Consider the following 17,366-nt stretch of genomic DNA (forward strand, 5'->3'; position numbering starts at 1 on the left):
ATGGATGTTAATTATTCAGCCAGTCTTACTACTATTAATCTAGAAAATCATTATTAAAAAACGACGAAAAAACTAAATTAAACAAAATTTGCCATGAAAAGTTAAGAAGGAACTTAAAACTTAAAAGGATCAAAAATTAGCATTTACAAGATGTCCAATCAGAATTTAAAAGAAAAAAAAAACTGCTATGAACAAAGAATCAGAGCTTAAGCCGACAATGAAATACAATAAGCAATGAAGCCAAACTTAAAACAAACATACTTATTACAAATAAGTAATGTCTTATTACTCTTCCAGAAATGCCCCAACAGGCTAGTATAGGGCTTAACAAAAAAAAAAAAAAAAGAAAAAAAAATTGAGAAGTATTTGAGTCATCAGACCTCTTTAGTCCTCAGTTTTATAATTTCTGAGCAAGCGTTTGATTGACATTGCTGCAGTTGATGTCGGAAATGAGGTTTGTAGCTTGCTTCGTACTGAATCAGGAGTGATAAGAGCGTCCTGAACGATAAAATGTTAACAAAATGAATGAATTTCTACATGTTTTAGGAGTTCAGGGCGCAAAAATAGGTTTGAAAATTAATTTTAAGTAGACTAACTAGCTAAGACTGAGAATACTTGAAGGTGAAGAGGTGACGATTTGAGCGTCTTAAACGAAAATTTTAGCGAAATGAGTGAATTTTAAGAGGTTTTGGGAGTTCAGGGTACAAGAATAGGTTTGACAATTAATTTTGAGAAAAATAACTCGCTAAGACTGAGAATATGTAAAGGTGAAGAGGTGATGTTCGATAATGAGAAGATCGATCAAGTGAACACCATCACTTACCTAGATAGTCAGTGAAGACGGTGGATGCAGTGAAGATGCTATAAGTAGAATAGACAAGACATAGGGTGTTTTTTCATAGTTGAAAATAGTTTGGAAGAATAAGAAGATAAGCTTCACGAAACAAGGTTGGAATATTGGAAGCAACAGGGATTACAGTGGTCAAGTATGGTTCCGCAGCGTGGACACTTAGAAAGAAGGAGAAATATTTGTTCGATATTTTCCAGAGAAATTACTAATGAACTGTTTAGGGTACTCGTCTGACCGACTGTATTTCAAACAGTAAGCTGCATGAAATTTTTTTTTTAATCCTGCTTTCTAGGGCTATAAAGGGAAAAAAGTAAAGATGGCTATGGCACGTGATGACAAGGGCACGTTCTGTAGGAGAAGGATAGCAGACTGCCAATAATCGGCCTTGTTGGCCAACCATGCGGAATAAAACGAATGGCAGGTAATTTGTGAATGGGATGGGAGGATGAGGTAAAGAAATATTGAAAGGAAACTAAAAATTCTTGGGAGGATGTAAAGAGGGAGCCTTCGAAAAGATTGTGATGAAGGAGGAACGTGCGCAACTGTGTAGAGCTCAGGTGGTTTGGTGCTGCAGTGAATTGTTGATAGCAGTAGTGGTACTATTTTTGTAAAAATTAATTTATTATTACCTGTTTAACGTTCAGTGCATTTTCATCAATGTTTTTTTTTACATTTTTTAAACGTACTGAAGACCCTTGGCTAAATAAAATCAAACTAAAATTTAGTTTACAACCCAAAGCAAACAACACTGACCTTTTTCTTTTGAAGGGGGGGGGGAAGAGAGAACAAAACATTATTTTAATTACTTTAGTTTGAATCTTTCTCGATACAAGCATCTTTGTTGGTAATGACCTTTCAAGGTGTTAAATTTGATTTTGAGCAAGATAGAACAGAACAAATCATCCCCACGATGCTAAACTGATGAAATTTTACCTAAATACGGATTGGTTGAAGATGTTTGATCAGAAAGATTCCGCATCCACCAGATATCATTTTACGGGATTTTTCATTGCAGGCGTAGATAAAAGGTAAGTAAACAAACAGACAAAATATAACAAATCGAATATCCAATAATCACTGAACTGAAGTAAAATTAATTGAATCGCAAGTATTGTGAGAGAGCCTAAACAAAAGTAGAAAATAAAGGCCTTTTTACAATCACTTAAATCATGCATTCATTTTTGTAAACCTCCTCCATCACTAATTATAGTCATGGTCATACTAATTTCATTTGAATCACTCAAGGCCCACACGCTATATAATGGTGTGCCTACAGTAGACTGACTTAAAAACCCACAGAAACTGCTTTCATAACAGGATGGTTGACTAATCATCATGATCCTTTCATTTATCATATATATATTATATATATATATATATATATATATATATATATATATATATATATATATATATATATATATATATATATCCTTGGATTTAGTCAGCATTGCCGGTCAAACTTTTTCAACAAGGTTTGATGATGGCAGGTTAGGTTTTTAACCCATTTCCGAGATTTATAACCTAATTTAATCGAGCCCACCCTAACCTAACTCAACCTAACCAAGTCTATCTTTAACCTTTACCCCCAAACCTTGCATAAGACTGAAAAAGCTGATTTGCAAAAATAATTGAATCCAAGCAGAGTAAAAACAAAAATTCAGACATCCACCAGTGAATGTCGACATTAACCAGATTTCGGACATTCACAGTAACATAATTATAGCACACCTGGAAGATTCAATGCCAAAGCCCCCCTTGTTTTTATATAAAACAACGTTTACCATAATGAACATTATATTCCAAACAGAACAGATGTTTGTGAATAGCTTTTGCATAATATATAATGAAGTCCCTAAATAGCCCTGGGCACCCAAAAGAGTATTTTACCTCCTCTGTTCTACTTTCTTCAATAATTCTCGTTAATCTGTACCATAGCTCCCTCCCTCTGTTTTCTTTCTATTTATGTATTATTCCAGCGCATTTAGGAACTCTTGATTAACATTTACTTGTTTTCATGCAGATCTATGATCTAAATTTGATGTTTCCTAACATTAATGTATGTTATTATCGTCTTTTGTGCCACTTTTCCTAATAGAATAATCCGCTTAGTTAAGTCAAATGGAAATAATATGCGGAAAATCACTAAAATAAATCATACGATAGATTTTTATAGATGATGATTATTTTCAGTCTTAATATACTTTCTTATTTAGTTGAAGTATTTTAAGCATTTTTTGCATCTCTGTTATTTGTTGATGCTTTCACAAAGGCATTTGTCAACATTGATCTTTCCGCTGATGGATTTCCAGCCTCCATTTCTGAACAACTTTCCAATATTTCAGATGGCAACAATACGAACTGGATATTAAAATAATAGAACTAAGAGAAAAGTTTTCCGTCTCATACTAAGAGACGCAAGGGGTAACTTACTTGGAATATTTTTCTGAGCTCATTTTCGAAACTTCCTCCATCATCCGACGAAACCTAAAAGGACAAGTAATTAAAACAGATATCACTCAATCTACTTACACAAGTTTGAGTGAAGATTTAGCAACCGAAAGTAATAGTAAAGCATCTGTAATGAGGAACAATCTCGGCATTGACTATTAAAAAGTTTTCCAGAAAGGTTTAGTGGTAGGAATTTCCAAATGAAAATGCTTGAAAAACAGGTCAATGAAAAAAACTGATTTTATAATGGTATTTTTTTTTGCAGGGTGGGGGGGGGGAGAATTGCTTCAAACTAAGAGAATGATGAATATTAGTTACTTCCGACTTATCCAAAAATTTCATCCACCTCTTTAAGTTTGACAGAAAAATTGCGACAAAAGAGAAGCAAAAACATATACATCACATTTTTACTCCCTCCCTGGCAAAATCCTCTGACACCTTCACGGCAAATTTCAGACTTGGTTGTACCTATGAGGTGCATTCAAAAGATTTAAATAGAAGACAGAAGTTATCACCGAAGTGATGCATGATCATTCAAAATCTTTCATTAAGATTCTCATAAAGAAAACTGTACAAGTATTTCCAACAAAGGAGGACAAAAAGAAAAATAAACAAAATAAAACCTAGACTAAATCTGTAAATTTTGAATATCAAAACAACAACAACAAAATAAGTAGAAAAAAAAACAAAAAAAAGACAATAAGTCACAAGCCTATGATGGAAATTATATTATTGTTGTCATCAAGAATTTTTCCCTTTTTACATTTCGGCTATTCTAAGAAAAATGAAATACCTTACAAAAAGCTTTGAAAAGTTGTTATTATACTGTAGCTTTACTGAAAACGATTTGTATTTCGAGCAAGGTGTTTTTTATTTGTAACAACATCAGCAACAAACAAAAAAGATGTTGAAAGGCTAAAAAAGGTTTTAAACAAGATTTTAGTTTCACCTTTCAAAACATCAACAAAAAAAGAGAAGAAAATCACCACAAAAGTCAAGATTACTGGGAAAACCTACTGAAATTAATGATATTAATTCTTGGAAACTTCCAAAAATTGCGATTCTTCGACATTATAAAAGTAACTGTTAAAAATATAATGATTAATAAACAGAAAACTGTTAAAAATATTTTACTCATTTTTGGCATTCTGATGGTTTTGGGCACGGTGGCTCTAATCCTATTTGTGGTAATTTATGCTGGTTTTATGATTTATTTATTTGCAGCAAATCTGTTATCTCTATGGTTAATCTGATCACTCACTTAAATTTCTGTTCGTTTAGGGTTTCATGTATTCATTGACAGTTATTTTTGTTCGTTTCACATTTGAATTATTATCTTAGGTTAGAATATGGCTTTTTACTTTTCTTTGAAAGACTTCTTTTTTTGGAAACCTTTTTTTGTAAAAGGTTCTTTTTAATTGAGATATTTTCATGATTGTGTGCTAGTTTTTCTACAAAAAAAAAAACCTCTCCCACCCAAAAAAACCTTACAAAAATACAAAAATAAACATTACGGTATCATTTCAGCTTATTTTTATAATACATCACAAAAACACACTATTTTATACGAATCAAAAAGATGAAACGACGACACTGCCCCAATTTTAATGTTCATTATTTTCCTTTTCTTTCCATTTTCTCCGATCTGGATTTTCGGCTGCAATTTGAAAAAAAAAAAAAATTGTATCCAGTTTTCATTTATCTAACTGGCAACGTTGTTCTCACTCATACACACACTCCTCCACTCAGGAACTCAACTCACTTTCTCATTCCTTTTTTCCCACACACACATTTAAATTTACAATTCAAATTCACTAAAATATTTTTTCCGCTCTTCACTTGAATCTAATAATACAATGTTCCTTTCGATTGGACTCTTAAAATATTCCTAACTCACTACTTTCTTTATTTTTCTTTTACTCCACACAACAGCACATGCTTTGAATAATATAACATAATTCTTCTTTTTTACCTCTAACTCCAAATTTGTACCAAATTTCACCAGCTTCGTCTTTTCTTCATCACTTTGAACCTTAATTCCGTACCTTTCACTCAAATCAAAAACAAGCTGAAAAATTCCTTTATTTTCTTTACACTGGTTAGATCGTGGTGTTAACAATCCTCTACTACTTCGAAAAAAGCAGCACTTTTTATCTTCGCTTCTTAAGAAACGTGACACTCCATTTCGATATAGCAAACTCATATGTATCACTTGAAACATAAGCTCTCTTACTTTTGGCTCAATAGGGAATGAATGCAGATTCCTGAATGCACTTTCTAAATTTACAAACGGTTCCTTTTCTCTAACATAGTACCCTCCATTTTAGATTCTTTGCTTTCTGCCATGAGAAGCCCTTTCTGTTGCAATTACTTCAATATCTAGACTGACTCTTTTGTGAAAGCTGGGGCATTTGTCTCCAAATTAATTGGAGTAAGCTCATTTAGTATGGGAAGCAACCAATTCTTTGTCATATTAAAGTACAGTGTTAAAGTACATCCATTTAAAATTTCGAGTGTCATCCGGGTAAGCATATTTTGGTAAATTTTCCGAAAATCCAGAACACCAAGACCTTTTGATTTCTTTGGACAAAAGAGCATCTTCTTACTCCTTTTTTCTAGCTTACCACCCCATATGAAACGCCACTTACAAGTTTCAATTTTTACACTATAGGTTTCGGGAGGAGCACTACCGGGGCCAGATAGAGCATTTGTGATACGTAATACATGTTGACGAAAAATGATCTCAGAAACAAGGTAAGATTTCTGCCCCAGTCGTCACCACATAGAAGATGCTGAATCTCGAGCAGTTTCTTGCCCCCATGCATTTTGCCAGCAATTCCCTCTGGCCGATAATTCAGTTCCAATTCACTGATGGCCTGACTTCCAGCCAAGTCTCTTTAAAGTAAGAATCTTGCTCTTTTTTTTGTGAATATTTACAACAAAGTTTTTCTCATACCATTCTAGGCCTAGCATTACTGTTTTAACGTCACTTACTCCATCGACGAATAAATTGACATCATCCATAAAGGCTTCTGACTTGAGAACTACAGTTGGCAGTACTCTGATACCCGTTATTCCACCTTCTATGAATTTTATTAGCGGGTCTAGATATATCTCGAATAAAAACGAAGAGCTTGGGTCTCCTTGTCAAAGAGATTTCGAAGGAAAATCATTCAGCGAAGCTCCTGTTAACTACCACTTTCGCTGCTGCATGACGGTATAGATTCTTGTAAAATTCCATAAATTCACTATAAAACAAATACTTATCCGTCATCAATTTCCAAAGCAAATCAGGGACCACTGAATCGAAAACTTTGGTAAAATCAACACATATTAACACTCATTTGAGATAACTTTCTGATTGCTCTTCTCTTCTATGAGCAAGTCCCTTAAAATAGCAAGAATATGCTGGACTTTCTAACCCTTTATGCCCCCTTGTTGGGTCTCCAATCAGATTTTTGTGCCTATTCATTAGGACTTTGGAACATAATCGAGTATCACAGGGGAGTAGAGAGATCAGCCTGTAGAGAGATCAGCCTCCAGTTCTCAATACTTTGTTTATCTCCCTTTTTTGGCAATAATTCGATAATCACCATAGTCTATTCCGGTATCGCTCCTTCACGAATCATTTCGTTCGTTGCCGCTAACAGAATTTCTAAAATTTCACTAAAAAAAAACTTTGCAAAAATCGTAGCTTAAACCATCTCCTCCAGAGGCCTTTACTGTTTTAGTAGAACTCAGCACTTACTTGAACACTTGTTCAGTTATGGGCTGACTCAACATTTCATTTTCATCATTAGAAACTTTTTTCTTTATCGAAATCATAAAAAGCAATTACTTCTCCTCCTTCTTTTCTTCGATATATCTCGGAGAAAAAGCTTTAAACCGTCTTTTTTTATTTCTTCATTATTTTTTGTTATCCTTCCGTCATGTGTTTTGATTTTTTTCTATTCTACTTTCCTTATGATTCCTTTTGGCTTTGAAAATGGTCGCTATGCTTATTTGCTCGCCTCCATGCAGACAATTTAAATGATTTTTAACTGTCCAGTTTTCAAAATTTTTTTGTTCAATTTCTTTCAACTTTCTTCGTTTTCATGGCATTCAAAAAATGGTGTTCATGGAATTCTGTCTTCTGGTCTATTTCATCTTTCAGTTGGCTTAGGATTTTTAGTAAAAAACGTTCGTGGGCTAACTGCTCTCTTTCCCTTTCCTTCTATAGGTCTTTTTGAAATTTTGTAATTTCTTGTTTAATGTTGATCCATGTTGTGAGGCGTTTATTAATAGGAGGTTGAGGGGGTAGATCTCCCACGAAGGGAAGTTTTCTCCGTGGGCCAACTGTCCGTGGCGAATTTTAGTTGAATTTCCTTTCTTTTGAGATTGTAGTAACGCGCTACGGGTAAGCTAATATAAAGTGATCATTTGATAATATGGTGGATTATAATGGGTGTATATCCAAGTGTTATAACAGGGTTGGTGTCGGGGTGGCTTCAGTCTTTTCTAAGACCAAAACATTTGTAGATTTTCAGTTCACATATCTAATAATTAAAATAAGTTTGTTCAAATTGAATCTGTTTTGCCCTGTCTATACACAATATAAGTTACAAGCCTATCAGGGACGAAACAAACTTTGAGCCTATTCTCGGGCGCCAAAAACCAATATGGCCAAAATTAGTTTCAAGTTTTTTTTTCCTTTTTTTTGCATAAGGTTAATCTAGACAAGAAACTTATTGATTGTAATTTGCAAGGTGGTTTGAGATACGCAATTCAAGGCCCAGTTTCTGTGCGTCCCAAATTGCTTAGTATTTTGTTTGGAATGATAAAAAGTATTCAAAGTCAATTAACGGGGTTGTACAATAGTATTACGAATCCTAGCTGATCGAGAAAAAAGTTAGGAGCCCATTTTCAGGCAAAACATTTTTGTTAAAGGCTTTTCAAACAGTTCGTGGTAACGAACTGTAGTAAGGAGCGACCCGGCTCAATAGTAACCAAAACTCTAAAAAATGGAATTTTGGTGCCAATAATTACATCAAAAGAATCGCATTTTAATGCTAATTTTAAATATATAAGTTTCATCAAGATTAGTCTTACCCGTCAAAAGTTACGAGCTTGAGAAAATTTGCCTCATTTTACAAAATAGGGGAAAATACCCCCTAAAAGTCATACGATCTTAACGAAAATCAAACCATCAGATTCAGCGTATCAGAGAACCTATTTGTAGAAGTTTCAAGTTTTCCGTATTTACAAAAATGTGGAATTTCGCATTTTTTGTCAGAAGCCAAAACGGAGATGCGTGTTTATTTATTTTTTTTTTTTTTTTTTTTTTTTTTTTTTTAGGGCTGATCGTATCGACTCAGTGGTCCTAGAATGTCGCGAAAGGGCTCCCCGCGCTCATTTTTTCCCCAAAGTCACCGGATCAAAATTCTGAGATAGCCATTTTCTTCACCATATTCGAAAAACCTACTAACTATGTCTTTGGGGATGATTTACTCCCCCGCAGTCCCCGTGGGAGGGGCTGCAAGTTACAAACTTTGACCTGTGTTTACATATAGTAAGAGTTACTGGGAAGTGTGCAGACGTTTTCAGGGGGATTTTGTTTTGTTTTGGGGGGAGAGTTGAGGGGGGGGGTTACGTGGGAGGATCTTTCCATGGAGGAACTTCTCATGGGGGAAGAGACTTTTAATAGAGGGGGCGCAGGATTTTCTAGCATTATTTAAAAAAACAATGAAAAAAATAATATGAAAAGTTTTTTCTCCTGAAAGTGAGAAGCAACATTGAAACTTAAAACGAACAGAAATTATTACGCTTATGAGGGGTTTCCTCCTCGTAAAACCTCGCTCTTTACGCTAAAGTATTTTTAGTAATTTCAACTATTTATTCTGCGGCCTTTGTGATTCAGGGTCATTCTTAAGGGATTGGGACAAAATTTAAGCTTTAGTGTAAAGAGCGAGGTATCGACGAAGGGTTCATTTCAAAAAAAACTTTCATTTAAAAAAAAACTTGTTTTTTTTGTTTAATCATACACAAGGATCCTCGTTACTCAATACTTGCAGATTTTTCTAACCTAAAAAAAAAAAAAAAAAAAAAAAAAAAAAAAAAAAAAAAAAAAAAAAAAAAAAAAAAAAGCCAGTTCCTGTTCGGACGAACCTGCTTTTTGGAGTACAATATGATTTTACACCGGAAGCTTTAATTCGATCCCCAAGCTGTTCGAGAGTTATTACACATAGACTACTCTGCTTGCTTAGGTAAACCTACTGACTTTCGATTTACCTACCTTCTTAACCACGAGTATGTTTGAAATACCAACCGGGCTGACAATCCCAAAACTTACTGGTGGATCAGGAACAGATATTTTTTGATCACCGAATTCCCTCCTCTTAACATTCCATCAGTCCCCTTTCTCCCAACTTAACAAAACTCCGAATGTTAATGATTAATATTCAGAAGTCTTCACCAAGATTTTACAGATATACCCTTTTCAGGCTAGTTGTACGGTTTCTCTCGGTTTACCTCCCCCCTTTCAAAGTCAAACTTCAAAATCCCCTTTCTCTACAGATATCCTTTGAAAATTTCAATTCGACCCTCCTCCCAATTTATTGCTGATATAATGCAGATACGCTAATTCGTTAACTGGATACACAAGAATATTCGCTCTACATTGCTACTTCACCGAAAATAGCTTCAAATCAAATAATAGCTGTTAATGCTAAAGTTTTAAAACAGATTAGATAAAAGACTTCAAGAACCTTCTCCTCTACACAGCCCCCCATCCAAGGCTAGATTGGAGACTCACTTATAACCCAAAAACTTCCTGTATGTTTCAAGTTGCTCCCCAATTCGTTCGCAAGATCTTTTTTTTTTCATCACTTGACAACCGTTGAGTATTTGGTCGTCACCTGATCACTAAAACTATTTTAATACCTCAACATCACATGATGTCTTTTGATTTACCTTGATACTTAACTGTAAATAGATTATATATTTCATAGGAGCTAATAGTGTAGAAACTTCAAGGTAAACAGGGAAAAAACATCTTAGCCCCTCTCCCCGGCTGCCCTCTCCCAAAGTTAAATTTTTTAGGTATGCTTGCTCACTTTAACACCCCTTCAAAACAGTAGCTTGATTATCAAAGTTGTTCCTGATACGTTAAAGACAGGGTCGTATCACGAATTTTTTTTTTTTAGGGGGGGTGGGTTACGAGAAAACTTTAAAAAACATAAAAGATTGCGTATAATTCATTGTCTTTACATTTTTACGAGTCGGAAAACATTTGGGGGGAGCAAACCCTTACCCCCGGATACGGCCTTAGTTGTAGATATGATATTTTGATTACTGGTTAACTACATAGTTTTTTTTTGTTTTGTTTTTTTATCTTCCTCGGTAGTAGACATGAATATATTCTAATTTTAATCGGGGATTATAGTGCAAAATATTTAACTAAATATGAAACATAATATTCTATCCACCGTCTACACAAAATTATAAGTCCCCCTAGCCTTCCTCCTTCCTTCTCCTATACTAACTGAAAGTTTCAACTCAGCTCCAAAACCCGGTTCTGATTTGTTGCACCTATGATAATTTCGTAACCTGGATTCGCATAGTATCTTTTAACTGAATTGTAAACTCCCCAATTCAATCATAATTGAATATCTACTTATCCCCCTCCTCGACGCTCCCTGAATGTTACAACCTGACGCCCTATGTCATTTCTGAGATATTGCGAATATACCATTGTGATAACTTGGCAGCATAGTTCCTTTTCATTTACCTATCGACTCAACTATGCATAGATTATATGTTCAATAGAAGGTTATAGTTCAAAAGCACTTTCGTAGGTCAGAGACAAAAACTGTTCGACCTGTTCCCTCCCCCGAATACACAATCTGAAGTCTCCTTGCCCTGCCCTTCTCCTCCTCTTAAAAACGGCACCTGAAAATTTAAACTTCATCCCGCAATTCGATCCCAAGATATTGCAAATATAATATTTCCATTTCAAGGTTACACATAGTCTTCCAACGTGCCCCGATCCCCCAAGCTAGAGCTTGAGACCCACTTGATTCTCTCCCCCCTCAACACTCCCAATCTTGACGTGCACATGTCATATTCAGAGTATACCCTTGAGAAACTCCGGGAATCTTTGTCTAGCGAACGACCTCCAAGAACTTCAAGTTTATCAAACAACCAAGACAAAACAAAAATAACATGAGGATCTAACTGTTTTAGAGACATGTTTCAATAATAGAAAAAAAAATTCCAATGGATAGACTGGAACAGGTATCAGATGAAGCTGTTACTAATGACATGACAGTCGACTATTTAAAATCAACAATTTTAACAATCAATTTCCTTAAGACTCCCCGTTCTTTCACCTGCCTAATGTCATTTAGCAATGCGAAATTACTAGGTTTTACCATCTCAAGAGACTTAAAATGTGATTACCATATTAATGATGTTTTAAAACGCACAAATGACATATTTTCCCTCCTTAAGAGATTTGACTGGCCTAAGTCGCATTTTTTTGAAGGATTTTTCTTTCATTCGTATACCCAATTCTCGAGAACACCTGTCCTGTTTCACATCCTGGTATCTACAATAAGTTGTAGGACAGAATAGAGGTAGTCCAAGAAAGGTGCATAATATTTATCTTCAATCATAAAAACTTCTTCAGAAAGCCAAAATGGTCGCTCTCAAAAAAAGGACAATAAACAATTTCTTATATTTCACCAATAATTTCCTCCATAGACCCCAGAAAGATTTTATTTTCCGTAGTTAATTTTCTTCGATTTGACTTCAATAAAAATCCTCTTCTTACAGCATATACCATTTTTTACAGAAATATATAGAAGGACTTTCTTCCTGTATACAAGTGATAGGTTAAAAATCTCCTCATCGACGTCTTATTTTACATGACAATTGTTTAACGTTTACTTTGCAACTTTGGAGCTTCATTTTTATAATATTTTTTTTAAAAACCAAATTAGGGTTTTGTGTTCTTCAATCACAAGACTAAAGTGTACTTGTGTTTTTCTTTTGTTTATTCCCTGTTCATTCTGCGAGTTTAGATTTTTTTTTTTTTACAACCTGTTTAACATGTTGCAACAGTTTGGGACGGGGGTCAGTGACGTGACTCTGTAAGCTTAGCCAGAGTCGAACCAGCTCTAAATGTGTACCTGGAAAAATCTGGGGGAGATAAACAGGAAGGGTGTGCGAAAGCACAGGATGGTTGGCCCCCAACCCCCCATTGCACTTCCTGGCTGAAGGGCCAAGAAACGGAGATCAGCACCACCGGTAGGGACTGTAAGGTCTAGTGCCGTTTCCTTTACCTTTTAATTTTTAACATGTTGATAAATAACCAGTTTAGCCCTGTCATATTTACATTTTTATGTTTTCCAGCTTTAAAGTGTGATTTCAGTTTATCTGAGCTTGAGAAAGCAATTTTTCAGTAATAAATCTTATCAAAAAATACCCTCACTTTTCCATTACAAAACCAACTTTCAACTCTCATAAAAGGCACCAGAACTTTCAATATCAAATTAAATGAACCCCTTCCGACGTTTCTATGACCTTCCCTTCCGTTCGAAGAGCGGCAGCCTCGAAAAAATACATTACAGGAATATGGTTTCTTGAACAGAGCTAAGTCTCTGAAGCAGATTATTTGATACTTTGGAGTTTTCTCGTCTTTATTTTCTATATATTCTGTTCTTGGTCGAATCTTAATATTTTCTTCCTAACACCAAAACTTATTAACCACTTTCTAGATTTCCTCATTTTATTACCACCAAGATTTTTGCAATTTCTTTTTTTTATCCAATTTTGACAATTCCTTTCTGATTCCAACATACACAGACATCTTTCAAATTTTTCTGCATTGAAACGCAAAACAAAGAATTATTCAATTGGAATTTCAAATTCTGACATTCAGGCTACAATTTTTGTTTTATAGAGCATTCTAAGAAGAATCCTAAAGCAATCTTAAACTATAATAAATTGCAGAAATGCTTTTTATTAGCGTCTTTTAGTCAAATGTTTTTGTGTCTTTTCCAAATAATATAAACAAAACATTCCAAAAACATATTCAAATAATGCTAGAAAGGTGTATTCTAAAGTCAGTATCAGAAAAAGGGGACAACCTTGACCTAAGACTTCGTAAAGCTTGTCTATATACTGACCAAATGCACTTATCCTTGGGAGACAGGGGCCCCAATGTTGCTTCAACAAAAGAAAGTGGATTGCAGTAATCATTATTATGATTCGAATCACAACACCCATAATAAAAAAAGTGGATATCCATGACAAGCTTTAACTTGGCTATAAAAGTCTCAATTTCGAATCAGAACAGGCAGAGATCCATTTCCCGTGAATCCGACTAGCTTTTCCTAGTTACTTGTCAGTTTACTCTATTAAATGGTACAAAATACAGATAACAAATCATTTCTTGATTAGGAGTTGAATTTAACTAAAGGTTATTTCTGAAACGGACTCCAATTAAAAAAAAAAAGAATCAAATAATATACGAATTCTGTAGACAATACAGAAAAATGTGGGCATATTGAAGTCACCTTCTGTAGGATACTGATCAAATTTTAGAATCAAACAAATCGTTTAAGCTAGCCAATACACAGGAAACCACAAATAAAACAAGAGCTAAGAGATCAAATGGCACTTGTGACGAGGTCGGAAGAGCCAAGAGCTCATATGGTATGAGCTCTAGCCAAATTCTAAGAATCAATAGATTACTTTAAAAGGAAAATCAGAGGCTTAATCCCGGTCGGGATTTAAAATAAGAGCTCTGAGTCACGAGGTCCTTCTAAATATCAAAATTCATTAAGATCCGATCACCCACTCGTAAGTTAAAAATGCCTCAGTTTTTTTTATTTTCTCCTCTCCCTTCAGCCCCCCAGATGGTCAAATCGGGAAAATCGACTTTATCAAGTCAATTTGTGCAGCTCCCTGACATGCCTACCAATTTTCATCGTCCTAGCAAGTTCAGAAGCCCCAAACTCGCCAAAGCACTGAGCCCCACCACGTAACTCCACCAAAGAGAGTGGATCCAGTCTGGTTACGTCAATCACGTATCTACGACATTTAAAAGCATTTTCCAAGATTTCTGGTTTCCCCCTCCAACTCCCCCCCAATGTCAAAAGATCTGTTCGGGATTTGAAATAAGAGCTCTGAGACATTAGTTGCTTCTAAATATCAAATTTCATTAATCTCGTATCTATGACTTGTACTTATTCTTCCCATAGAATTTCATCCCGATCTCTCCACTCTAAGGGTTTTCCAAGATTCCCGGTTTCCAAGATTCCTGTTTCCCCCTCCAGCTCTCTATGTCCCAAAATCCGATTCGAATTGAAAATGGAACATCTGAGACGTATGATTCTTCTATATATCAAGTTTCATTAAGATCCGATCACCCATTCGCAAGATACCTCGATTTTCACGTTTTCCATGAATTCCAGTTTTCCTCTCCAACTCCCTTCAATGTCACCGAGATTTAAAATGAGAGTTCTAAAGCACATGATCTTTCTAGATATCAAATTTCATTAAGATCTGATCACCCGTTCGGAAGTAACAAATACCTCATTTTTTCTAATTTTTCCGAACTACCAACCCCCCCCCCCCCCGCAAATCCACCAAAGAGAACGGATCAGGTCTGGTTATGTCAGTCACCTATCTTGGACTTGTGCTTATTCTTTTTTCCAAGTTTCATCTGATTTCTCCGCTTTAAGCGTTTTCCAAGATCCCCCCCCCCTAATGACACTGGATCCGGTCGGGATTTAAATTAAGAGATCTGAGTTTCGAGGTCTTTCTAAAACCTCATTTTTTTTAATTACCCCTCCCCCTCCAAATCCCCCAAAGGGAGCGGATTCGTTCCGGTTACGTCAATGATGTATCTAGGACTTTTGCTTATTTTTCCCACCAAGTTTCATCCCGATCCTTCAACTCTAAGCGTTTTCCGGGATTTTAGGTCCCCCCCCTCCGTCAATTCCCCCCAATGTCATCGGATGCAGCCGGGATTTAAATAAGAGCTCTGAGACACGATATTCTTCCAAACTTCAAATTTCATTAAGATCCGATCACTCCCTCCTAAGTTAAAAATACCTCATTTTTTTCTAATTTTCAGAACTACCCTCCCCAACTCCCCCAAACAGAGCAGATCCACCCCGGTTATGTCAATCACGTATCTAGGACTTTTTCTTATTTTCCCCACCAAGTTTCATCCCGATCCCTCCATTCTAAGCGTTTTACAAGATTTTAGGTTCCCCCCAAACTCCCCCCAATGTCACCGGATCTGGTCGGGATTTAAAACAAGAGCTTCGAGACACGATATCTTTCCAAACATCAAATTTCATTAAGATCCCATCACCCGTTCGTAAGTTAAAAATATTGAATTTTTTCTGAATTAACCGAAAAGACCCACTCCCCCCCTCCAGATGGTCTAATCACGAAAACGAATTTCTAATTTAATCTGGTTTGTTTCCTGATACGCCTCCCAAATTTCATCGTCCTAGCTTACCAGAAAAAGCCTAAAGAGACACACAGACCGACAGAATTTGCGATCGCTATATGCCACTTGGTTAATACCAAGTGCCATAAAAAACCACCGTTTGATGATTGATTATTCGTAAAACACCAACACAATTTTGGCAGAATATACAGAAAAATGAGGGCATATTCTAAGGACCCTTAGCCCAAAACCCCACCACGCCTAACACTAGGCTTAAAATGAGCTAGCTCTTTAAAGTATATTTTTAACAAATTCTTAGAATTAAGCAAATAGTTAAACCTAACCAATACAAAGGAAACGATCAATAAAAAGAACAACCATTTGATGATTAATTTTTGCCAAAGCCCCAAAACAATTTTGACAAAAATGTAGAAAATGTGGGGATACTACAAGGACCCTCAGCCGAAAGCCTTGCCACGCCTACCACAAGGCTTACAATAAACCAGCTCTTCACAGCACAATAGGAGACTGATCGAATTTTTAGAATTAAAAAAATGGTTCAAGCCAATGAATAAAAAGGAACAAAATAAAAGGAACCACTGTTTGATTATTGATTTTTGGCAGTACAGATTGTTTTATTTATAATTCCGTTTTTGAACATAGGATCAAATGTAGGGCTTCTGATAGTGGGAATTTCTATTTATAATAAAACATATTTACTTTACAAGGCAGCTAATTGACATATCAGACTTATGGTCAGAATAACCATTCCAACTTTTTGTTTTCCTAAAATGATGAGAGCCAGCAACATTTTTACGTAGAAATTTTTTGTATTATCTAGTGATAGCAAAACCTACTTTTGCATTAATACGATTAAAGCACGCAAAGTAATTCCTGTTCGCCCCTCAATCCTCTCTGTATGATCAATCAGCTTTAGTTAGTTAAAGAAAGAAAATTTAATAGTTTTCAAATGGAATTTTGGTCACACCTCACGCTCTGCCACTCTGAGCAGATTACTAGCAAATAGTTTCCGAGAAGACCATTAAAGGTTAAGTAGAATGGAAAGTTCTTTACTTTCCAATAAAATCTCTGTGACGACTCACACTTTCATGCTTGCTGTCATCTCTCCAATTTTATTCTCTTCCAAAACGGCAAGAACCAGCAGCTTTCCACTTCGTGCTACTTGACTGAAATTCCCAGCAGTCACTTTGACAAAACGAGAGAATCTTTCCTTATTAACCCAGTGATTGAGCGAGGTTCCTTCATCTCCGCTTTCACTATTTGCTTCAGATGACCTCAGTGCCTCAGCTTTTATTTGATTGGATTCTAAATGGGATAGAAAAGAAATCATTGTGAAACTGACATTATTGAGAAAAATTACAACATTCATGTTGAAACTTATAAAATAATATGTACAGTAATTTGCTGCTCGTCTACTTATTTTTAACGGGATAGACACCGTATTTTTGTATGAATATTCATCAGAAATAGAATTATTTAAGCCCCGTATTACACAAGAGGATCCATGCCTATGATGTTGCTGACCTTTTGAGGGAGTCGATTTTAGGGAGGATATTTTCAATTTGGCATTTCCAATTAAATTTAAAACAAAAATCCAAT

The 17,366-nt window shown here is 35.4% G+C and overlaps 1 protein-coding gene across 2 annotated transcripts in view; it reads right to left on the reverse strand.

The window, feature by feature from the left end:
* The window catches only part of LOC136033022 (protein disulfide-isomerase TMX3-like), a 145,893-nt gene that overhangs the window by 69,832 nt on the left and 58,695 nt on the right, over positions 1–17,366 (reverse strand). For both annotated transcript variants that reach the window (XM_065713572.1, XM_065713571.1), the window contains 2 exons: positions 16,850–17,072; positions 3,284–3,337 (listed from right to left, as the gene is read on the reverse strand). In XM_065713572.1, coding sequence (XP_065569644.1) covers positions 3,284–3,337; positions 16,850–17,072 — 277 coding nt within the window. The remainder of the gene's footprint in view (positions 1–3,283; positions 3,338–16,849; positions 17,073–17,366) is intronic.

Source organism: Artemia franciscana, chromosome 11 (genome assembly GCF_032884065.1).
Source record: "Artemia franciscana chromosome 11, ASM3288406v1, whole genome shotgun sequence".
NCBI lineage: Eukaryota > Metazoa > Arthropoda > Branchiopoda > Anostraca > Artemiidae > Artemia > Artemia franciscana.